General features: G+C 34.1%; 1 protein-coding gene across 8 annotated transcripts in view; it reads right to left on the minus strand.

Moving 5' to 3' along the window:
• Positions 1-3,456: 3,456 nt before the first annotated feature.
• Positions 3,457-25,437, minus strand: part of spire1a (spire-type actin nucleation factor 1a) — a 60,824-nt gene continuing 38,843 nt past the window's right edge. The window contains exons 5-20 of one of the 8 annotated variants that reach the window (XM_073821837.1): positions 22,751-22,822; positions 22,466-22,630; positions 21,756-21,842; positions 21,535-21,664; positions 15,512-15,553; positions 14,787-14,834; positions 12,808-12,977; positions 11,670-11,763; positions 11,411-11,553; positions 10,852-10,869; positions 10,052-10,078; positions 9,367-9,504; positions 8,217-8,287; positions 8,094-8,121; positions 7,593-7,738; positions 3,457-5,132 (exon numbers count right to left, since the gene is read on the minus strand). In XM_073821837.1, coding sequence (XP_073677938.1) covers positions 4,883-5,132; positions 7,593-7,738; positions 8,094-8,121; positions 8,217-8,287; positions 9,367-9,504; positions 10,052-10,078; positions 10,852-10,869; positions 11,411-11,553; positions 11,670-11,763; positions 12,808-12,977; positions 14,787-14,834; positions 15,512-15,553; positions 21,535-21,664; positions 21,756-21,842; positions 22,466-22,630; positions 22,751-22,822 — 1,629 coding nt within the window. In that variant the 3' untranslated portion in view covers positions 3,457-4,882. The remainder of the gene's footprint in view (positions 5,133-7,592; positions 7,739-8,093; positions 8,122-8,216; positions 8,288-9,366; positions 9,505-10,051; positions 10,079-10,851; positions 10,870-11,410; positions 11,554-11,669; positions 11,764-12,807; positions 12,978-14,786; positions 14,835-15,511; positions 15,554-21,534; positions 21,665-21,755; positions 21,843-22,465; positions 22,631-22,750; positions 22,823-25,437) is intronic. The other 7 variants (XM_073821840.1, XM_073821838.1, XM_073821839.1 and 4 more) reach the window with 7 other exon arrangements.

Raw genomic sequence — 25,437 nt, forward strand, 5'->3', positions numbered from 1 at the left:
AGTAACATTACCGAGCGATTATGTTTGATGAATAATTGCTCATATGTAGGCTGTTTAAGAAATGCACTAGAATTTAGTCAGCTGTTGAAAGTGGTGTTTTTCTGCCCTCAAGTGGAGAATTTAGTTCGCACAAATTTGTAGCACTAGCATTCACTGTTATTTAGATGGAATTAAATGCCAAATCATACGGAGAGTTTTTTAATAAAACCCAAACGTCCTAAGACTCTAGAAACCCTACAATAGGCATTATTGAGGTTAGAAATCATACTCAATTTAATGCGGATAAACCGGCTGTGAGTGATATAAGTTATGGGATATATAACACTCTTTACACACTTTATGAAGCTTCTAGATCACGTAATTTTCACAATCCGCAATTTGCAGAACTATCTACTGAGCGTTTTGTTTCGAAAAATTAAACAACACCACAATCCTTTAAATGCGTTGTAGCAGGTGACTTGAGCCTGCGGGGAAAGACAACCTTAAACAAAAATTGATGATATAATCACACATATTAGAAGATTTAACCATTTTACTCACCTTGTGATGGAGAGGAGCCCACTAAATACTTAATAACTACATTTAGGTTAAATAAACCGTTGTTTTAAAGTGATTTTGTTTGTGGGTTAATTGTTCCAGGATTCGTTGCCTTTTGTGTCCTCAATAAAGATAGTGATGTTATTGCCTTAGAATTGTCAATAACATCAGTTTTAAATTTGGATTTGACATGAATAACACCTTTTAAACTTTTTTTTACAGCATTTTAAACCACAAATATCACTATTTTTCCATGTCCGCCCTGTTAAGAGGAATGGGTCATTCCCAGTATTCATATATCATAACACTTAAAAAAGTAAGTCTTGTGTAATTATGATAGGGAGATGTAAAACGTGTGAAAAATAATTGTGGACAATCTTAGGTATATAAATTTAAGGACCCATTTACTAAATGTGTTCACACTGTTAGGTTTTCTGCCTGCTGAAAAAACCAGCATATGCTGGTTTTTTCAGCAGAGTTTGGACCCTAACAGAGTGGACATTTTGACCTAAAATCAGCCATTATACGAAGTCTGAGCAAAAGTAAATGCTGAAAAAATGTCTGTCAAATAAAAAAGTGAAAATGCTACTTTTATAAATAAGAATTTCTGTTTACGTTTTTCTTATTCCCCTTAACAGGGAGGAAGTTGGAGGATGTTGAAGTTGACCACATCAAAAAGGAAAGATAAAATAAGTATAAACAGACAATTAACAAAACAGAGGCTCTCTCTCTCTCTCACCTTCCCCAGTTGTTTTTCCTCCAATGAAATGATGTCAGCCATTTGATATGATGTAATTTCCTTTTTCCAACTTTAATTTAAAGGGCCGGTAGTCAAATTTAACATGGGTGGACAATATTTTGAAGGACCAGCAAAAACTTTTCTTCTATATGAATTTAATACTTGGAAAATATATATACATTACAGAAAACTATAACTGATATGACAAACAATGTGAAAAAAGCTATATTAAGTGTTGTGTTTCATCATCAAATTGACAGGCTCAGGTCTGGGAACAGGAAAAGTATGATATGTGACCCTGGACCACAAAACCAGTCTTAAGTCGCTGGGGTGTATTTGTAGCAATAGCCAAAAATACATAGTGTGGGTCAAAATTATTGATTTTTCTTTTATGCCAAAAATCATTAGGATATTAAGTAAAGATCATGTTCCATGAAGTTTTTTTGTAAAATTCCTACTATAAATATATCAAAATGTAATTTTTGATTAGTAATATGCATTTTTAAGAACTTAATTTGGACAACTTTAAATGTGATTTTCTCAGTATTTTGATTTTTTTGCACCCTCAGATTCCAGATTTTCAAATAGATGTATCTCGGCCAAATATTGTCCTATCCTAACAAACCATACATCAATAGAAAGCTTATTTATTGAGCTTTCATATGATGTATATATCTCAGTTTTACCTTATGACTGGTTTTGTGGTCCAGGGTCACATATTTGGTGGTTTAAAATGCTGTAAAATGTTTAGATTTTTTTTTTTTTAAATAAACCTAAATATGCTTAAAGACAACTTGAAAATTGATGCTGTTGGACATTTTAAAGCAATAATAGTCAAAGACTCAGGTTTCTTGTGTCTGAACAACTACAGACAAATCTGAAAAAAATATCACATATGTGTTTGTGCTTTACTTGACCTCTTGTCGTTTCAAACCCTTCTTTCGTGGAACATAAAATAATATTTTAAAGGCTGTTGGTAACAAAGCTGTTTGGTTACCAATGACGTTGAATGTATAAATAAAAATACTGAGATGTTTCTCAAAAGATCTTCTGTTATGTTTCATAGTTTATGTTAGGCTGTTGCAGCCGTGTAATAACTTTTATGTTGAATCAAATAAAATATTTCTTTCTAAAGCTGCTATTTGCAATGTCTACTTACTACTTTCTCATTTAAAGGTTGTATCAGCGATTTCTAGCCTAAAACAAAGTGTCAATTTCAGCTGAGCTTTCTTCACGATCCGCTCGCTGCCTGCCCCATAAATTGTCTGTGAAAAAACCGCGTCTCTCTGGTCAGCCTAGGGTCCGAGATATGCCAAAAAAAACAATCGGCACTACCAACCTTTCCACAGATAAACAAACCGTGTTCCAACCAATCAGCGTCAGGGGTTTGGTGTTGTGGACTTTCCTACTGGTGCAGGCATAGATATATATACATAGATACCACATTGGACCGCTCCAAGCACGTAGATGCGTCCGCCATATTGGAACGGTCCACTTGACGTCATTCACCATACTGTAGGTTCGCAGACCAACGGCTGTGCAGGACTGTGGCTTTTCGAATTTTCAGTGATTACTATGAGATCTATGGGTGAATGACGTCAAGTAGACCGCAGTGAAATGGCGGATGGCTTACGTATAACGGCCCATAGAAACAGTCGCTAATGAGGCATCTATGTATATATATATCTATGGGTGCAGGGATGTGAGGGAGGCGGAGCGAAAGTCCACATCACCAAACCCCTGACGCTGATTGGTTGGAACACTGTTTGTTTATCTGTGGAAAGGTTGGTAGTGCCGATTGTTTTTTTGGCATATCTCGGACCCTAGGCTGACCAGAGAGACGCGGTTTTTTCACAGACAATTTATGGGGCAGGCAGCGAGCGGATCGTGAAGAAAGGTCAGCTGAATTTGACACTATGTTTCAGGCTAGAAATCGCTGATACAACCTTTAACACTATAATAGCTTTAAATAGTATTTTCACAGCCAAATTTAGTTTGTGATCAATTTGATTAATAATCAAAATATCATGTAATTAATAAGATAAAAATCATCGACTGACAGTCCTAGTTTTAATACATCTTCATCATTTGAGACAAATTGTAGCCACACAATTCTTTAACAGCACATAAACGGAAGTCTGATAACAACAACGGAATGCGTAATAATATCAAATGCAGTCTCAAATACTCAAATTCAATGCTTTATTTATTGACAATTCGGTTCTTATTTTTTAAAAAAAATCATGGATTTCATCATGCACACCAATCATTCTTTAAAGGAAGGCAGTACAGTCAATTTTGCAAAAAAAAAAACAAAAGAACAAAAACAAGTCGACAGGCCTGTATACCATTGCAGTGCATGTGTATTTATAAGTGTATGTATATTTTTTTAAATTAAAGACAGAAACATTCCTTCCGAAAACCCTGACATGACTTTAGTACCTTCATATTTAAAGTCTCCTGGGGTGTTTCATTGCACAAAATAAGGTATTTAATAATATATTATAAATTAATTTACAAAGTTTGAAGTAAATGTGCAACTGAAAAATAACATAGTTGTTGAGTGTACATGAAAGCAACATTTGACACTGAAAAATAAAATAATCATTATTAATATTACAAATCATAACTTTATAACAATAGAGTCTATTTTAATAGATAAGTGGATCAGATGAGAATCGGATATACAGCATGTACATAAACATCCTACAAAAGTCACTTCCTATATAAAAGAGAGAACCGGCGTCCCCCTTTGGGCCGTCACCATCTCTGGTAAATGCGATTGACTATGTACATCAGGTCCAAGACACATTTTGCTCAGAAAGTGGAGATTTGTTTGGCACAGCCGATCACTCCTTTCAGAAACGCCGCTTCTTGACCCTCATCTTTGACTAAAATCTCAAAAACACTGCCATCAGACAGGAAAAAATAGAAGTACTCTTTATCTAAAACGCCATTCATTTGGACCATGTCACAATCACAGCAGCAATTTTAACAAAATAAGAAAAACATTTGGTAAGACTTGATCTTGAATTGTAGTGGAGGCTGAGTAAATCTACAGTCTCTTGGTCTGTCAGCAATCGACTAGTACTTCCTAAAAGGGGAGAACAAGTCCGGATGCCTATTTACATTTAGGCTGATCAATCAGCGATTATTTACATACGACTGAGCTCCATTGAAAAATGTACATTCAGGCCTTGTGCCTCAGCGTGATCAAAGCAGCCTTGCAATTTCTTTTCTTTCTTTTTTTTTTTTTCACACGGTCATCTCATTAATTTCATTCAGTGTCAACTCATTAGAGAAAAGCTGGTCAAAGTAAATTTAAAGTGTGTTAAACTACATTCCAAAGCTTTAATCACAGAAGAAACCTTTTCCTGAGAAGGCTGGTGCTTAAGGACTCATGCTGGAAGAGGGACGGCTTTATTCCTTCACCTCTGGCACTTTTTAAATGGAAAAGAAGAGGTATTGAAGGTACGTTACAAAGCTAACAAAAGAGGCCGTATTTTTCATATGAAACATCTGCTTTTTTCTCTGTCTGGCACTTTCGCGACAGTGAGAATGGGTTTATTAGAGACCGCACCGTGACAGTTCCAAGCACTTCGGATCCTAAACCTCTTTGATAGTCCGTTCAGACGGTTTGTAGTTGGAAGAACTGGTGTTGGACATGTAGACGGAGTGGGTCCTGCGGTGCAGACGGGCACGTTTGGTGTTCAGGCTGCGTCTGCTGTTGCTGATAATGTCGTTGATGAACTTCTTGCAGTCCACGCAGACCTCCATGGTGCTCCAGTCCTCGGTGAACTGCTCTGGGAGCTCCAGCTCGTCTTTGGAGGATGAGCGCTCAGCATGCTTTGATGATCTGAGAGGAAGCGTGACAAGAAATTATCTTAACTTATTGGTCAGCTTAACCCTATAAACGTAAAATATTTATTGAAGTACGCCATTCGATTTTAAGTAAATAGTTCAAATCATTTAAAGGGACAGTTCACCCAAAAATTTAAATTCTGTCATTAATTACTTGCCATCATGTCGTTCCAAACACGTAAGCCGTTCATTTTAGGATTAAGATACAAATTAAGATATTTTGGATGAAATCCAAGAGCTTTCTGAGCCTCTATAGACAGCAACAAAACTGACACATTCAAGGCCCAGAAAGATAGTAAGGACATCGTTAAAATGGTCAATGTGACATCAGTGCTTCAACCGAGTTAAGTTGTTAAATGAAGTCATTATTTTTGTTTTCTTTGTGCATTAAATGTATTCTTCATACCAAGGCTCAACCACTGATGTCAGGCTATTTTAATGATGTCCTAACTACCTTTCTGGGCCTTGAACATGTCAGTTGCATTGCTGTCTATGCAGGGTCAGAAAGCTCTCAGATTTCATCCAAAATATCCTCATTTGTGTTCAGAAGAACATGGGTCTTGCGGGTTTGGAACAATGTGAGAGTGAACAATGACAGTGATTTTTGGGTGAAGTATCCCTTTAACAACAAAATTCGCTTCTCTGATGCAAGTAAAGTAAAAACAAGTAATCCAAGTAAAACTTTTTAAGAGTTTTTTAAAAATAGATTTGTTTGATTATTTGAAATAAATATATATTGTGATTATTTTGTTAAAACATTATATACAAATAAAATCAGAATATAAAGATTTAATGTTACTTTAAAATAAATGCTAACTTAAAATAAAATATTTTACAATAAATATTAGACATAGACATAATAGACAAAAAATAAATGATTTATGAACACAATTACTAAAATTAAAATAAAAACAGAAAATAGAAAAATAAAAACTGACTCAAAATATTAAAAAAAATGTATATTTTCTCTCTATTTCTATTCTCTCTATTTTCAAACTAAACAGCCTTATGTTATTTATCTTATTTACATGACGGCATGTCATGTCTCTACATGGTGGCACGTTTCAATTTTCAATTTTACAATCCTCTGTGAAAACCCAGATGGGATTGCAGAGTCCATCCATAAAACGGAATTTACTATAGCGCGGAATGCCACACAATTCATAGATTTTTGGATTAATAAATCAAAAGTTGGTCTGTCACTTAATTCGAATCATGTTATGCACTTTTGGTAGTACCTAGGATAGCAAAGTCCACTAAAGGAGGGAGAGCCTTTTCTCATTTGGCTCCCAAACTCTGGAATAGCCTTCCTGATAACGTTCGGGGTTCAGACACACTTTCTATGTTTAAATCTAGATTAAAGACTCATCTCTTTAGCCAAGCATTCACATAATGTATCTCATAACGTTGTAATTCAGTTACATCTGATCAAATGCACATTAATATTCTTCAGCTTGGGCTAAACCATCATTTTTGTTTGGTCGGAAGTTGGAACAGCAGCTACGCTAATTATTTCTTGGTTTCTCTGTCTCTGCCACGGGATTTCCATCCCGTGGTAACTAGGGTTTACACAAGATTCAGCCCGGATTCAGAAGAAGAGATGATGCCGACCCCTCAGAGGACCGCAGATGATGCCAGCCTTGAAACAACATACAGCACTACATAATTTTCCTACAAGTTGATTACAGCACATAACCATTGCAATTAGTGTTCATCATCTGTTTGATTACACAGTTACTGATTTTAACATTTATATCATATGTACATCGACTCAACATACAGTATTCACCACTGATAAGCTACTAAATATATTGTAGTAGCCTAAAACTTTTGTACAGCTGCTCTGCAACAATTTGTATTGTAAAAAGCGCTATACAAATAAACTTGAATTGAATTGAATTGAATTATGGACTAGTGTACCTTTATACACCAAGAAATGATAGAAATTAATATTTTTTTTAATTAATCAAGGATGCTTTAAATTGATCAAGAGTGATAATGAAGACATTTATAAAGTAACATTTTTTTTATTTTAGATAAATGCTGTTCTTCTGAACTTTCTATTCATCAAAGAATTCTACTAGCTGTTTTCAACATAATAATAATAATACTAAATGTTTTTTGTGCACCAAATCAGACTATTAGAGTGATTTCTGAGTGATCATGTGACTGGATTAATGATGCTTAAAATTCAGCTTTGAAATCAGGAATAAATTACATTGTAAAATATATTCAAATAGAAAACAGTTCTTTTAAAGAGTAAAAATATTTCAAAATTTTACTGTTTTTTCTGTACTTTGGTTCTTCGTGAGCAGAGGAGACTTCTTTAAAAAAAAAAAATCTTTTCACTGGTAGTGTATGTGAATGTAAAAAAAACAACACTACATTTTTAAAAACAGTCTCATTTGTTTTTTAATGTTAATGTTAATGCTCGCTCATCATTTGTGAAGCTCACCTACGCTGAAGGCTGTGGCGCTTGTGGCTGGATGTGGAGGAGGGCTTTTCTGTTGCAGACGAGGATGCAGAATCCTTTTTGGGCAGGATGCTGAGACCCAGAGAGGAGATGGGCAGGCTGGCATGGGGCTTGGAGGGCAACTTCATCTGAAGGATGTGAAATCATAAGCACATTAAAAAAAATGTAAACTATTGTTTAAAAGTCCGTCAGATTGAATGCAGTGTTTATAGTGTTATATCAATTAAAAATATTAAAGAGCACAACTGTTGTCAACATTGATAATAATAGAAAACATTCCTTAAACATTCCTAAATCAGCATATTAGAATGATTTCTGAAGTAACATGTGACACTTAAGACTGGAGTAATGATGCTGAAAATTCAGCTTTGCATCGCAGGAATGAATTACATTTTAAAATAGATTCAAATTCAAAACATTTACTGTATTTTTGATCAAATTAATGCAGCCTTGGTGAGCAGAAAGTAAGGATATTACATTTACCTTCTTACAGCACTGTGAACAAACCGGCCTGTGAGAAGAAAAGAAGAAAAAAATATGATTCCACACTGCACATCACTACTTTATTTTCTTCGTTTAAAATCTGAAATAAAAATCCCCACCCACCTCTTACAGAACTGGCAGGTGTAGGCCCAGGTGAAGAGCGAAAACTTCTTTGTCCGACATGAGAAGCAAAGCTGAGAGGAAAGGTTACACAATTAAACACTCACATAAACATTTACAAACACCTAGAATGCTCAAAACCTAGTGAGTTGCCTACAGTGCCTTGCAAAAGTATTCATACCCCTTCATTTTTTTCACCTTTTGTTTTGTTGCAGTATTATGTTAACCTGCTTTAAATTAGTTTTTTTCCCACATCAATCTACATCTCATACACCATAATGACAAAGCACAAAACAGGTTTGTAACAACTTTGCAAATTTATTAGAAATAAAAAACTGAAAAGATCCCGTTGCATAAGTATTCATTTCTGGGACACTCGAAATTTAGCTCAGGAGCATTCATATTGCTTCTAGATGTTACTGCACTTCGAGTGGAGTTAAACTGTGGCAAATTCATTTGAATGAGTCTGATTTAGAAAGGCACACACCTCTCAGAAAAGGTCTAACAGCTGAAAATGCATATCAGAGCAAAAACCAAGTCCTGAGGTCAAGATAACTGCCTGTAGAGCTCAGTGACAGACTTGCGTTAAGGCAATGATCTAGGGAAGAGTTCAGAAAAAAATCTGCTGCGTTGAAGGTTCACAGTAGCATGTAGCCTCCATTATCCATAATGTTAGACGATTGGAACAACTAGGACTCTAGAAAATGTCTGCCAGCCCCCATCCAAGCTGACAGAGCTTGAGAGGTGAAAAGGTGAGGCAAAGAATGGCAGATAATTGCCAAATGCAGATGTGCAAAGCTTGTCACATCATACCCAAAAAGACTTGAGGCTGTAAAGGTGCTTCAACTATGTACTGAGTTAAGGGTATGAATACTTACGCAATGTACTTATTTCTGTGTTTTATTTTTAATAAATTTGTAAAATTAGCAAATCTGGTTTTTGCTTTGTCATTATTATGGTGTAGGGAGTGTAAACTGATGTGGTGAAAAACTAATTCAAAGCAGTTTAACACTGTACATCTGCAACAAAACGTGAAAAAAATGAAGGGGTATGAATCCTTTTGCAAGGCACTGTATATAAACAGCATTTTTAGGTATCATGTGCTTCAAACAAGAAGATAATCTCGAAATGTAAAAGTAAAGAGTAAATTTACCTTTCCTTTCTTCAGCGCATTATAGACGTCTTTATATTGCTGGAACTTCTCCAGCTCTGCTTTTACAAGAACCTGTCTGATATGCATCACCTCCTCTACGGTCAAAGTCAGGCACTCGACGGGGTAGCAGAACTCCTCCTGAAACAAACACATCACTTTCACAAACACGCCAAAGGATACGCTACATATTTAAACATGCCATGCTGTCACACCCGAGAATGAGCGATGGAAAAACTATAACAATCATGCTAGATCACGACTTTGCATGGTTACACCTCCTGCCAAACACAGCACGCAACAAAACCCACAACACAATGGCGGTGGAGACAGAGCTGAATATTTAAATCATTAATGTGGAATGTTAAACTCTGTGTTTATGTTGTTGTGCAAGTTTCACCTCTAAATGTCATGTCTGGGTATGCAAAATTTGCATGTAAAGATGAGTGGAAATCTTCATGCTCTGTGTTAATACCCAGGACTAGTCCTTACCCGATTTAATAGAGCACACTGATTCAAGCACACATAAAAGCCAATACATGTCTCTAATGCTTACCTTCAACCACCTTAACTAGCATTAAAAAGACAAACAAGTCTTGTGAAATAGAAAGTATGAGACTCTTATTGGCTTTTATGCCCCTTGTCACCCAGTGTTAGTATCAGTAATATGTATTTTGATGGGACATACCGCACGACCGCTGCCTAGTGCGCGAGCCTGACCAAAGAAAACAGCTTTTATTTAGCATTTGTTGGAAAATAACTGCTGTACAGTTTCATTGATACTTTCTGAATGTTATACAAATAAGTAAATGTTATAAAATATTTTAAATGGACAGAAAATCACTAAAACACTAAGTATAAAAAAGAAAGCAGAAAAATAAAAAGGTTTAGTCAAAATTTTAAAAAAGCAAGGAATATCTTTAAATGTAAATAGAAATAAACACACATACATGTACATATTTAAGAAATATATGTAATATATTAAGATTTATATATAACACAATCAATATATTTATGTGTTTGTGTAATTTAAAAAAAGATAAGAAAATGAGGCATCACTCTCAACTGTTATTTCAAATGATATAATATAATATAATCATACTACTCTATTTGACCTGCTATCTCTACATTATCCCATTCTTAAACGTTCTCATCTCAGTCATACTTATTTAAATCTGACTGTGTTTGAATGATGCACATAACTTGTGCATTATTCAAAAAGAAGGAAGTTTGTTGACCAAAGCTGTTTTTCCGATCGATCATAAAATCATCTTGATGACGGGTAACTGAAGTGATTTAAGTGTGAGCCATTTCCTTCAGCAGCTTTCCCTACAGCTCATGCAACATTGTGCAACATGCTCACATGAAGCAACCGCCCTGCTGGAAGACTGATAAAGCCACTGCAGACGAAACAGTGATGAAATGACTCCTCCAACATAATGTAACAAAACCTGTGGGCATAACAATGTGGAATACGGTGTGCTTTACCTTGCTCCCCGAAGACAGCTTCAGTGTAAGGCAGAAAAGGAAAGCAAAGCGGTTACACCTCTCTATCTAACTGCAATAAAACTACAGTAACACACACTATCAAGAACCGTTTAAGATTCATTTTCCTGTAAGAGCTCTATGATTAGCAAATTTACAACCGTTCAAAGACCTCAGAGGTTTTGCAATCAACACTGATCGGTTAGTCTTTTTAGAGAGGACCAAACAGCATAGCTAAATCTGAAGTAGTCCGAAGTTTCATGTCAGATTATGTCAGAATATGAACTACAATGTCGTAAATCTTTTAAGGCTGACAAAAAAACGAACAAAAAAAAAAAAAACAAGTTCTTCTTTATTTCTCTCTCCTCACTTAAGACCTGCAATGCTGCAGAGCTAAACAGAATCCTTAAAATCTAATTATACTTTCACAAGACTCGGGTCAGTGTGACCACAGCCTGCGGCCAATTGACTCCTCAACACTAAATTACCCTCATTTACTGTCCCATTCAACAAGGAAAAACAACTTTAGCATAGAGCTAAAAGAAGGTTTTGTTGCAGTTACCAGAGATTTGGAGTTCTGGCGAGATGGAGGCAGGAAAGGCCGTACGCTGGTGGGATCTTCTTTCTCAATGGAGTGCCTCCTCTGTGGAGCGATGCGTTTGTCAGGTTGAGGGGTGGACGAAATGGGCAGGAACAGCGGAGGAGCTAGGAAAAGACCAAATGAAGGACAAAAATTAAGGTGAAGAAGAGCTGGAGGGTCGGTGACAGCTTTGTGTTGGAGTGTAAATAAAAAGTTAAGGATATTTCATGACGGTTCTTACTCTTTTTGGCCATGACGGACTCTGGAGACGTGTCCTCAACCAGTGAGGCAGATATGCTGGAGCTACTGTCAGACTTCTGAGTGGTTTGTTCCTCCTAGAGTAGGAAAAAGGTGACATATCACAAAAATCTGACCTTTTCTGTGTTTAAGTGTTATAATCGGGTCCCCAGTGCATCTACCAACCCAGAAAAAGAAAAAGGACAACTGTTTGGCAAGGCTTTTTCTGCAAGCATGTGAAAAATTGTGTCAGATTTTGCTACCCCTGTGACATAAACAAGGGACCTTATTATAATATTACCGACCCTTAATCTGCACATTTCCACCCACGGTGCCGCCATTTTGTTTTCACAAGCAACAACTTAGTACAAGTTCTAACACCATGGCGAAAGTTTGAGCAAAGCATGCTAACTGTTCTGTCTTTGGCTGCACAAATGAGCACAGAACACTATTCAGAGTCCCAGCCTCAGAGGAGACAAGACAGTAGTGGATTTATTTATTTATTTATTTATTTATTTATTGTATATAAATAAATAATGTCGCTGCTGCCACACAGATCTAATATAAACATGCAAGTTCCCAGCTGTTTAACTTTACAGACATAACCAGCTGTTTCTGTAAATCACGTGTGTTTTTAACATTAATGTGTGTATTTGATAGTTTAAGCGCAATAAGATATGAAAGAGAACTTTGTTTGTTGTACTCACTTCCCGTGTGAAAGCCGCTTTCTGTGTGTGTGTTTTGGATGTGTGCATTTAGAAAAACATATGAACTAATATGGTTTAAAACGCATGATTTGAGTGCGAGAGACATGATAATCAAAACCAAACAGATGTTTTTTTAGCAGAGAATCTGAGGTACACGCTGTAAAGGCACTGTCTTATTTTGGAATAAATAGGACAGGGAGCAGCAGCTCATTTGCATTTAAAGAGGCATGCATGAAAACAGCGTATTTCTGCTTCCACTCAAAATAGGCATTTTCAAAATGATAGAATAAATTATCTGTGGGGTACTTTGAGATGAAACTTTACAGACACATTCTGGGGACACCTGAGACTGATATTATTATCACATTTCATCTTGAAGTCTTGTTTAACATTTTTTAGTGTTTTTGCAACACTGAAGATATAAAACACACTTACATCCGAGTCGGAGCTGTCGAGTTCAGCCAGCGTAGGTGCTTTGAGCAACCTCTTTCTCTGGGACAGAGGCTGACCTCCGGCTACACCGTTTACGGGGCTCCGAGCTGGCGACGTGCCGTTGGCCAGAGACAGTGTGCTGACGGCCAACTTTCGGGGTCCGTCAGGGATGTCTGTGTGTGGATGGACATTATCAGACAACAATCAGGAGAGCAAAAGCTTACATGTTAGGAAAACTAGGCTTTGTTTACACTGCACCCAACTATGAACTGTTTTGCAAATCTACAGATTACTGACTGTTTGCATTGTCAATATGGAACTGATGAAATTGGATCTGTATGTTCAGAGCAGTTAATAACCTGTATTTCTACACTGGTTGCCACAGTAATGATGCTAAGAAATGTTCCTCTACAACAGCTGAGAACTTTCCCAAGTGGAAAGTGAGGACAGAAACTGGAGGCTTTGTCCATCCTGGCATCTTGCTGTGGTGCTGAACTCATAAGGCACATGAGCTAGGAAAGTGTAAGAAATGGTTCACCTTCACCCCCACTTGTTTATAAGTGACTACATAAATGCTGCATAGTTTACTATTAGGGAAACCTAGTAAATTCAGACACAGCTAGTAGCACTATATATTTCTCAAACAACTTGAAGAGACTTGAAATCTTATCTGACAATTTAGGTTTAAAAAAACAAATTTCTGTTGGATATACAATGTTATAAACTTTAATGTATTCTTTTAGAATAATTTTTTTTACAAAAAAAAAAAAATAACTGTACTGTACTGCAAATCTCTTTGGCACAACACACTAAAAAGTTCGGTACAGACTTAAACTACACTGCCGTTCAAAAGTTTGAGACCAGTAAGATTTTAAAGAAGTATTTTCTGCTCATCAAGGCTGTGTTTATTTAATTAAGAAAACTGAAAAAAATTAAAAATTAAAAATGTTATTAATTATTTAATTTTTTTCAGGATTCCTGAGTGAATAAAACATTAAAATAAACAGCATTTATTTAAAATATAAATTTTGTACCAATATACACTAACATTCAAAGATTAAGATCAGTAATTTGTTTTATTTCAATTCAATTCAAAATTTCTTTATTGGCATGACTGTAAAAAATACAATATTACCAAAGCTTTGAGTATTTCTTTCTTTTTTCTTTTTTTGAAAGAAATGAATACTTCTATTCAGCAAGTATGTGATAAATTGATCAAAAAGTAATAGTAAAACGTATATTGTTAAAATATATATCTACTTAGAATAAAGGCTGTTCTTTTTAACTTTTATTCATAAAAGAATGCTGAAAAAAGTATCATAGGTTCCAAAAAAAAATATTAAGCAGCATAACTATTTCCAACTCTATTAGAATGATTTCTGAAGGATATATAGAAATAGAAAACTTATTTTAAATTGCTGTAACATTCATAATATTACTTTTTTTCTGTAGTTTTGATCAAATAAATTTAACTTTAATGACCAGAAGAGACTTTAAACATTTTTTTAAAAATCTTACTGCCCCCAAACTCTAGAATGGCAGTGTATCTATGTGATGTAAAAAACGTTCGTATAACTAATAGAATGCAATCCTAACATTTAAGAAAATAAAGACCAGTAAACTATAAATAACAAGCTGATCTGTTCTAGTTTAAGAAAACAAATGTACTATGTTAAAAAAAATCTGTCGATATTTCTGGTCATTTGAGGCTCAAGCAAGATATTTATAGAACATAGATGGACAGAGTATAAAAATAAACATTGCAGCATATTAAATATTGATGCCTGCAGAGTTACATAACCCTTCTTAAACTAGTCTAATCCTCATTCAGAAATGAATTCTGTGAGCGCTGCTGTTCACCCACACAGTTTGGGTTTGATTCATCATACACAAGCTTTCCGAACCCAGGAATTTCTCTCGCACTGGGTTCGGAGGCGTAAGGGAGCATTGTGAACATCATGTTTGCGTCAGGAATACGTTACCTGAGCTTCGGAACAAGTCCTGTGGGGTGCTCATACTTTTGCCTGCGCCTAGAAAGGAACATATTCTTCAATATGATCCCAAGAGCACAAAACAGCCCTTTCTAACCTGACATTCACACAGTAATCCAATTATATATGAGTGTAAACTACACTACGGTTAACCAATCAGCAGCTCGGTGACATCAACACACAGAAACACAAGCGCGGTGTAGCCACACAGAAGCAGCAGCCATACTTGATTAGTGGGGTATGGAAAGAACAGCAGCAGGAGGAATAACAGAGGAAAGTCCAGTGCAAGCAGCCGTACTGGAGACTAGCAGGTATTCATTTAAAAACTAAAATCATAGTGTACAAAAAGCATTCTCATAGCTTCATTAAAGTACGGTTGAACTACATGAACTACATTTTAATGATAGCCTTACTACCTTTTCGGGCCTTGAACGTGTCTGTTGCTCTCGTATTTCATCAAAAATAACTTAATTTGTGTTCCAAAGATGAACGAAGGTCTTACCGGTTTGGAACAACATGAGGGTGAGTAATTAATGACAGAATTTTCACTTTTGGATGAACTATCCCTTTAAGACTAGAGGCACTGCCTTGTCCCCTTCCTCTTCTATGTACTATCAGGAGGAGTGTGACATTGAGGGTACAAAGGGGTCTGGCACAAACACAGAAGCCAGGGAGTCAGTGAGCTGACAGCGCTAAAGCCACAGTGAAGTCTTTACCTGATAAGTCAAAACTGACAGACATGCTAAGTGGACGCATTACTGTGAGAGAGAAGCAGAGGTTATGTATGAAAACGGAGGGAGGAGAAGATAAAGAAAGCCATGGGTTAAAACAAGGCATTAAATGTAAATGCATTTAATGTCAGATATAAAGAATGCTGTTCTGTAACTCCATTAAGATACAGGAACACAATTCAACAACTATGCAGCCAAACAACAGGTCATTTCTTAGGATCAAGAAAGATTAAAATGTTATTTTTATCATTTTATACTGGACAAGCACTATACAGTACAGGTCAAACTGCCAAAGCTACTGTACGATTCACATTACAAAACTGAGGACTGATGAAGCTTTCTGACAACATATAATGTACAGTTGAAGTCAAAATTTGCATACACCGAATCTGAAAATCTGCAAAATGTTAATTATTTTACTAAAATAAGAGGGATCGTACAAAATTATAGTTATTTTTTTAGTTAGTACTGACCTGAAGAAGATATTTTACATGAAAGATCTTTACATATAGTCCACAAGAGAAAATAATAGGTGAATTTATAAAAATGACCCTGTTCAAAAGTTTACATCCACTTGATTCTTAATTCTGTGTTGTTACCTGAATGATCAACAGCTGTGTTTTTTGTTTAGTGATAGTTGTTCATGAGTCCCTTGTTTGTCCTGAACAGCTAAACTGCCTGCTGTTCTTCAGAAAAATCCTTCAGGTCCCACAAATTCTTTGGTTTTTCAGCATTTTTGTGTATTTGAACCCGTTCCAACAATGACTGTATGATTTTGAGATCCATCTTTTCACACTGAGGACAACTGAAGGACTCATATGCAACTGTTACAGAAGGTTTAAACGTTCACTGATGCTTCAGATGGAAACGCAATGCATTAAAAGCCCGGGGTGAAATATCAGGGTAAATTTAACTTTTGTCTTCTGGTAAACATGCAAGTAGTATATTCTGTAGTTTCCAAAGGGCAGTACTAATTGAAAAAAAAAAAGAGAGAGATATTTAGGCAAAATAAGAGAAATGTACACATCTTCATTCTGTTTAAAAGTTTTCACACCCCAGCTCTTAATGCATTTTGTTTCCTTCTAAAGTATCAGTGAGCGTTTGAACCTTCTGTAGTAGTTGCATACGAGTCCCTCAGTTGACCTCAGTGTGAAAAGATGGATCCCAAAATCATAGCCATTCTTGGAATATGTTCAAATACACAGAAATGCTTAAAAACCAATAATATGTGGGATTTTTCTGAAGAACAGTGTGCAGTTTAACTGTTCAGGACAAACAAGGAACTCATGAACAACTATCACTAAACAAAAAAACAGTGGATCATTCAGGTAACAACACAGTATTAAGAATCAAGTGTATGTAAACTTGTGAACAGGGTCATTTTTATAAATTCAACTATTATTTATCTTATAAACATCTTATGTGAAATATCTTATTCAGGTCAGTGCTAAATAAAAAAATAACATGCATTTTGTTTGATCCCTTTTATTTTGGTAAAATAATTAACATTTTGCAGATTCTGCGAGGTGTATGTAAACTTTTGACCTCAACTGTATATCACATTCACACAGTCAATAGAATACAATCAACTTTTTATACTATTTCAGGATCAAGATTTATATCAAGCACTTTAATGCTTATACAGACTAGCAAAAATATGAAAATACACTGAAGTACAGTCCAACTGCTCACATAACACATACAACAGATATTTATATTATCTCCTTTAAGTTTTAGGTTTATAGACTGTAGACACTGAACTTTGTCTCTTAGGGGCAGCTAGTGAAAACAATAGACTCTTTTTACCACACAAACTGATAATACATACATGCAAATCTTAAGCTTTATTAAGTCTGCTGTAACCGACTCAAATCTGGGACATTTGGATCAGTCCAATATAATGATCGGCAGATTTGTGCTTGTGTAACCGTACAATCATCCACACAAACAGCCTAGAGGTCTTTATGTACAAGAGCACTTTCGACTTAAAACCTCACAATCTTTAACTATTAAATCCTATAGCAAAATATCTCCATGAAACTAAATCTCAGGGCAAATCCACCACTGAGACTATGTACCCTCCCTATAACCTTGTAAATGTCAGAGGAGTTGATGCTGAGTACAAGACTCAATGACATGTAACAATGTGGATCAATACGCTTTTAATAAACAGTATCAATCCAAGGTGATAAATATAATTTGAGATTTACAGCTGAGCTAGAGTTAGAGAAACAGGGCTGTACTACAGACACTGTTAGTGAACACAAATGGTTTAGTGTAGCACAAGCAGCCATGCATGAGAATGACACACTGTCACACATCTGCATTGCTGTCTGACATGACCTGAGGTCAATCTCTAACACATCGACACATACTCACCTCCTTCCACATTACTGCTGTACTTGATATATAGGTTAACTAACACAACATGAAGCTGGCTTTGAGTGTAAATACAATGCTATGCAAAAGAAATGTATGTATACTGAATATGAATTGAATGCATTTGGAAAAATATTTGCGTGCAGAGTAATGAACACATAGGCAAGGTGTATATACACTAGCAGTCAAAAACGCAAACATATTTGAACAATAAGGTTTAATTTGATTAAAATTTTATCAAAATCTTAAAAACCTTTTGATAATGTGAAAACGTTTATGCTTAATCTTTTTAAAAATGTTAATTTATCTTTTACAAATTAGGGATGCTCATTTCGGTTAATTTTCCTGACCGACAACCGCTGCTCGTTATCCGATCATTAACCGTTAACTGATAAAATTAGAATAATGAATTTGTTTAAAATAAAAATAGAATGCACGAGTATCTGTGATGATACATAAAAATACAAGCAAATGTTTTATTTTAACGTGCAAACAGCAGCATACAGAGCAACAACAAAAACTGCATTCATATACTCAAATTATCATGCATCAGTAGCGCTTCTGAGAACAGAGAAAATTAGAATGAAAAAAAAAAGAATAATATAAATAGGCCTACACGAAATATGTATAAATTAAATAACTACCTAATTAAGATGACAAAACTAAAACACACTGAATCCTTCTATGTGCTTTGAAGAAAGGTACCGGTCTTGTTCTTCTCGTCGGACATAAAAACATATAGCAGTGCAGCCTATACCTCAGTTTTTAACATGTGGACATGCTACACGGATAGACTGGGACGCTGTCTGTTAACTCTTAGATCCATGACAAAAACACTTCACAAAAATCCTTTCAATTTGCGGTTCGGGTCTTTTCATCCACTAATCCACATATGTGGAGAAACGTGTTTTCACAGTGTTCAATAGCCAATCACAGACATTTCTGAAGATTACATTATCGCAGTGGCCAATCAGAGGCGGCTATGTTACGATCCACTCACCACTCAAAGTGCCGGTTTCAGTTCTGCTGAATTCTATACCTCCACGAACTCTCTCATTAAAACAAATTAAAGCTGCGTTCCAGCCCAGGCAGGTTTTTAAGCTCGTAAATCACGACTTACGACATTGTAGCGTTCCAGGCAAGTCACCCCAAAATGCCTGAGCGCATGTATTAATATTACATTATTATTCATTTGTTTGCAAAGTTATATTGTCCTAAAGTCTATTTTTTCACTGTGTACCACTTGCATAAACAAAGTCACGGGTTTGACTGCCATTCGGGTGCACTTTCACGGGTAGAAGGTTGGAAAAACACGGGTAACGGGTTGCCTGGAACGCGGCATAAGTGTAGACATGATGTAAATAAGAGATTCATTGTACAGTGTAAAGGTTATTTTATTACTTTTTATTAACTTTGTGAGATTGCGATTAACAACAGTAATGTATGAGTGACAGCTTTCCAGTGATTGTAAGGGGAGCGCGCACTTTTTAGACTATAATTAATTCAGAATTTGAATACATTTATTCATGGATTCACTCTCTGATAACCCAATATCGCCATTGCCATCGTGTTGCATACAGGCTACTACATCAGTTACACAAACTAAGAGAAGGTAAAGCAGGTGCTTACTCAGCTAAATATGTCTGAACAGCCGCACGTGTCCACATGCGCCCGTGAGTAAACATTATTTTTTCTTTCACCATGCAGCAAACGTAAAAAAAAAAAAAAAAAAAAAATGCATTTTTAACCGTTTAACTGATAGTAATAATCGGTTAAAATTCTTACTGACGGTTAACGGTTAAACGGTCAATATGAGCATCCCTATTACAAATATAATAATAATTATTATTATTCAATGATAACAGAAAGTGTATAAATCTAATAATAACAATGTATTAGTAGTATTTGTATCAGTATTATTATAAACTATTTATATCATAATTACGTGTAGTATTTTCAACATTTAGAACTTAAAAACCTTTTGATTATTTATGCTTATATTTCATTTTTTAAATGTTTTCAAAAATGTGCTTACATAAGATTTAATGTAGTACTTTTTAAATATTTAAAATAATAATTATTTATTAATAACAATTGCTATAACTATACAATAAAAACCAAAAGTATATGTATTATAATAATATTATTATTATTAATATTATATAAAATAAATACTATTTATATTATAATTATGTGTAATATTTTCAACATTTTTGGTCACATACACAATTCCCATTAATCAACTTGTGTTATTTTATAGTTCTGATAACTTTATTATTATTGTAGAATTAGTCAAATTAGAAGACTTATTATAAATAATAAGTAAATGTCCCTGTAAAATAATACTATTATTATTATTATTATTATTATTGTTGTTGTTGTTGTTGTTGTTGTTGTTGTTGTTGTTGTAAAATTAGTCAAATTAGAAGATAGTAAAAATAGTAAATAATAATAATAATAATATAACAATAACAATAATAATTATTATTATTATTGTTGTTATTATTATTATTACTATTACTACTACTACTACTACTATTTAATGATATATTAATATTTTGCCTACATAATACTTAAATACTAATATAATTTATATCATGTTAATATTGTCATGTTAGCACCATATTAATAGTTAAGTATTATTATTATTATTATTATTATTATAGAATAACCAAAATTGTGTATTTGTATAATAATAATAATTTTATATATATATTGTTATTTTATAAAGTGTATAAAAGTAATAATTTATTAGTATTACAAACTATTTATATTATAATTATGTGTAGTATTTTCAACATTTAAAACTTAAAAACATTTTGATTATGCATAAATATTTATGCATATATTTTATATTTAATTTTTTTAAACATGCCTACATAAGTTTTTTTAAATATTTAAAATAATAATTTAATTAATACTATTATTAATAACAATTGTTATAATTATACAATGAAAACCAAAAGTGTGTGAATTTTTATAATAATAATTATATATATATATATATATATATATATATATATATATATATATATATATATATATAAAATATTATTCAATGAACAGAAAGTTTATAAAAGTAATAATGTATTAGTCATATTTATATTAGTATTACAAACTATTTATATTATAATTATTTGTAGTATTTTCAACATTAAAATGTAAAAACCTTCTGATAATGCATAAATATTTATGCGTATATTTAATATTTCATTATTTCAAAAACATGCCTACATAAGATTGAATTTAATATTTAAAATAATAAATTTAATTAATATTATTATTAATAACAACTGTTATAATTATACAATGAAAACCAAAAGTATGTGTATTTTTTAAATAGTAATAATAATAATAATAATAATAATAATAATATTAGTATTAGTATTATTATATTACATAAATACTATTTATATAATATTATGTGCATTATTTTTAAATTTTTTGGTCACATATACAATTCCTAAAAATTACTTTGTGTTATTTCATAGCTCTGATTTACAAAAATTAATACTAAGTAGATGTCCGATAATTTTTGACTGGTAGTGTAGTGTATAGTTTTTAGCTAAATGATGTGCATGAAATAAAAGTGAGTGTTTATGAGAGCAAGTGTGTTAAAGTGCACTAACCTAGTCGACTCCTACGAATCATATCAGGTGACACGGGCCTGAGCTTTCTCTCCGAGCGGATCTCTTCCAGGATACGTTCATGAAGACAGGGAGGTTGTGGAGGATGAGGCTTCAGCTTACGAGCAGCAACCTTAAAGCACATTCAAACACACACATATGCAATGATTAACAGGTGAACAGATGGCATTTGTAAACGTATATGTATATGCTCTCATGCTCACAGGATTCAGTGGAGGTCTGGAGCGAATGAACTCCAGTATGACCTCGTGAGCGCTCTTCTTTAACCTCGGAGGAATGTCACCATTGACCTACAGCAGAGAAAAGGCACAGCAGGGGTCAAATGTTAGACATGTTGTCAGTGAACTAAAACCTAAAGTCTGTCTCATCTGAAAGAATGCACAGGACGCATTTCAGACATGCGTCCTGTCTAAAGAATGCATCCAAATAATATCAGTGGCACCTATGTGCTATTGTCTAATTCAATACATTAATGACTGAAGGCAAAGGTGTGGTAGGTCTATTACCTCACTCGATTCAAACTGGCCTATCATATAAGGTGTTGACTATGACGTGGCATCCCTCTGAAAGTTTCGCAACCTTATATGTCTATTCGTAAACTATAACCTCAAGCTATCTTGATATACTGCCTTCAGTGTCACTCACTTGATCCAGTTCAATCCTGTAAACATTTTTCAAACCTGCAGCTTTAGAAATAAGCTTGCTTGATTTCTGATAAGCAAAGTAAACACTGTTGTGGTTTATGATCTCTGTAACAAACAGCAATAAAAGTCTGCAATGTGCAACTGCACTGTTGGTACAAAGGGAAAAATTGCTTATGCTTGTTTGTTCATGGAAAAGTTTGATTAAAATTGATTTTGATTATAGATGCTAACATTTACAGTGGGATTCGTTTATACACAAGCACACACACCATGACTTTGCGAAGTTTGTAGCGTTTGGAGCGGATGTCGTCCATGAGCATCTCGTAAGGCGTAAGCTGGAACTCAATGGGTAAGGGGTTATACAGACGCTCCTGGACCTTCTTCAGCTTCACACCATGTCGCAGGTCCCTCATCACCTGCACCCAAAACCGTGCCTGCCCAAAATATACACGATATATAGATATATAGTTATATAGCAACACAAGCACTTAACAATAGACAATCTGATAGCATTCAGGGGAATGAGCTTTTCGGATTGTCGTAATTTTCCTTACCCAGTCAGCGTTCTGCAGCTCATTTAGGTCTCTGACGGGCTCCTCTCTTTCTCCTTCCATCTTCCGCAAATTCTGAAAAAGAAAAAGACAGAGATAGATATTAAGTCTTGTTTCCAGAATTTTTAAACCGGAGGCTATTAAGCAATCCCTTCAGGATTTCGTCAGTTTGCAATCAAAATGTCAAAAAATAAATTATTTAACTGTTATGTACTGAAAAAAAAAAAAAACTATATAGACTACTTTTATGTGACTTTTGCAGGTGGGAGTGGGACAAAACATTAATTTTGCAGGCAAGAGCAGTACAGGATAATGTACAGTATGTGACCATGGACCACAAAACCAGTCTTAAGTCGCTGGGGTATATTTGCAGTAATAGCCAAAAATACATTGTATGGGTCAAAATTATTTTTCTTTTATGCCAAAAATCATTAGGATATTAAGTAACGATCATGTTCCATGAAGATATTTTGTAAATTTCCTACTGTTAATATATCAAAACTTAATTTGGATTAGTAATATGCATTGCTAAGAACTTAATTTGGACAACTTTAAAGGTGATTTTCTCAATATTTGGATTTTTTTTGCCCTTCAGATTCCAGATATTCAAATAGTTGTATCTCGGCCAAATATTGTTCTGTTCTAACAAACCATACATCAATGGAAGCTTATTTATTCATCTTTCAGATTATGTATAAACCTCAGTTTCTCAAAATATTAACACATATGACTGGTTTTGTGGTCCAGGGTCACATATATTGCTGAGATAACAACAGCACATTTTCTTTTATCAACTGTTGTCATCCATTTTATATTTTTAATAAGGACCACAGGACTCTGGTGTAATGCATTAGGAAATTAGGCTTTTGACTTGGCTTTGCCAGTCCATGGCAGACTCCGGCGAAAGTCTCGCTTTTGCTTTTTCACACACACGACACTCACTGACATAATGTGCAAAATGCATTACAGCTTCAGTAAAATTTGTTATATTTTAGTTAATAATTATATTATTTAAATACATTTTTTCCGTTTAAACTTTTCTGTATTTTTTTTTTTTTTATTATTATTTATAGACTTTGTTTCAATGGTTAAATTAAATATATATATATATATATATTCATCAAAAAAACGTCTAACTAATTGAAACAATTTAACAGCAATTTATTAAAGGTTTAACATAATTTTCATTTTTTCATATAAAATGTTTTTTTTTTTCTTAAATTCAGTTAAATTTGTAACAGATTCTGTGTTTTCAATTACTTTTCTGGATTTCATTTGAAATGTTTCATTAAATTTGAATAATCAAAAGCATCTCTAATTAATTGATTTAGTAAAAAAAAATATTATTATTTTATTTATTTTCAGAAATACTGTATTGTGCATTTACATTTTTCTGGTAAATAAATTCTGGTAAATGATTTTACTGTTAAATATTCCTTAAAAAATGATATAATAAATAATAATTTTATTAGTAGAAGTGTCACTGTAAAGACCTTTAAGCTTCTGTTTGTATATATGTGACCCTGGACCACAAAACCAGTCATAAGGTTAAATTTTACAAAACTGAGATGTATACAGCATATGAAAGATCAATAAATAAGCTTTCTATTGATGTATGGTTTGTTAGGATTGGACAATATTCGGCCGAGATACAACTATTTGAATATCTGGAATCTGAGGGTGCAAAAAAATCAAAATGCTGAGAAAATCACCTTTAAAGTTCTTCAAATTAAGTTCTTAACAATGCATATTACTAATTAAAAATAACATTTATATATATTTATAGTAGGAATTTTACAAAACATCTTCATGGAACATGATCTTTACTTAATTTCCTAATGATTTTTGGCATAAAAGAAAAATCAATCATTTTGACCCATACAATGTATTTTTGGATATTGCTACAAATATACCCCAGCGACTTAAGACTGGTTTTGTGGTCCAGGGTCACACACACATACATATATATATATATATATATAATATGATGCTAGTTTTTCTCAAAAAAAAAAAAGCAGTAAAATGCTCATGAAGTGACTTTCAGGGCAGTTCTAGTTTGTTTATGTGTTCAAGGCAGCATGGGTTGAAAACACTTCAGTATGTGTGAAGTAAACGAAATCGCGCGTCTGTGCCATTCATTCAGAGACTTGCAGAACATGCAGGATTCATATTTAAATAGTATTTATGCAGCTTAATATTCACAGACACTTGTCCAATTTGTGTTTTGATTTAAATGTACTGACCGACTCATCTAAAATTGAGCAAATTCTATGACATTCCACATTATACAGTAAATTCCAAATTTATGACTGGATTTCAAGATTCGGTCCACATTTTCCACATCACGGAAATCATAGATACTCATAAAATGTGTTTTATAGATACCCATAAAATGTATTCCACATTTCTTTGCTGTTGAACATGTAGATTGACATGAATTGTCCTCAGTCTGGGGTCAAATAAGAAAAAGTCAATGTCGCTTTAACCATCGTTGCTCTGGCTTGTTTGTAAATCAATTGCCTCTCATGTGACAGCCAGTCCTAGTAAGCATGCCAATATTAGGGCTTGATCAATATGGAGCTAATGCAGTCTTTAACTACAGCCACACCAACTGATCCACTAATAAAAGGTCATTTCTAACAGGGTTGAAGTTGGGACAACAGCATCCATGACAGACACATTCCTGGTGG

This window comes from Garra rufa, chromosome 17, assembly GCF_049309525.1.
Source record: "Garra rufa chromosome 17, GarRuf1.0, whole genome shotgun sequence".
In the NCBI taxonomy this organism is placed as follows: Eukaryota; Metazoa; Chordata; class Actinopteri; order Cypriniformes; family Cyprinidae; genus Garra; species Garra rufa.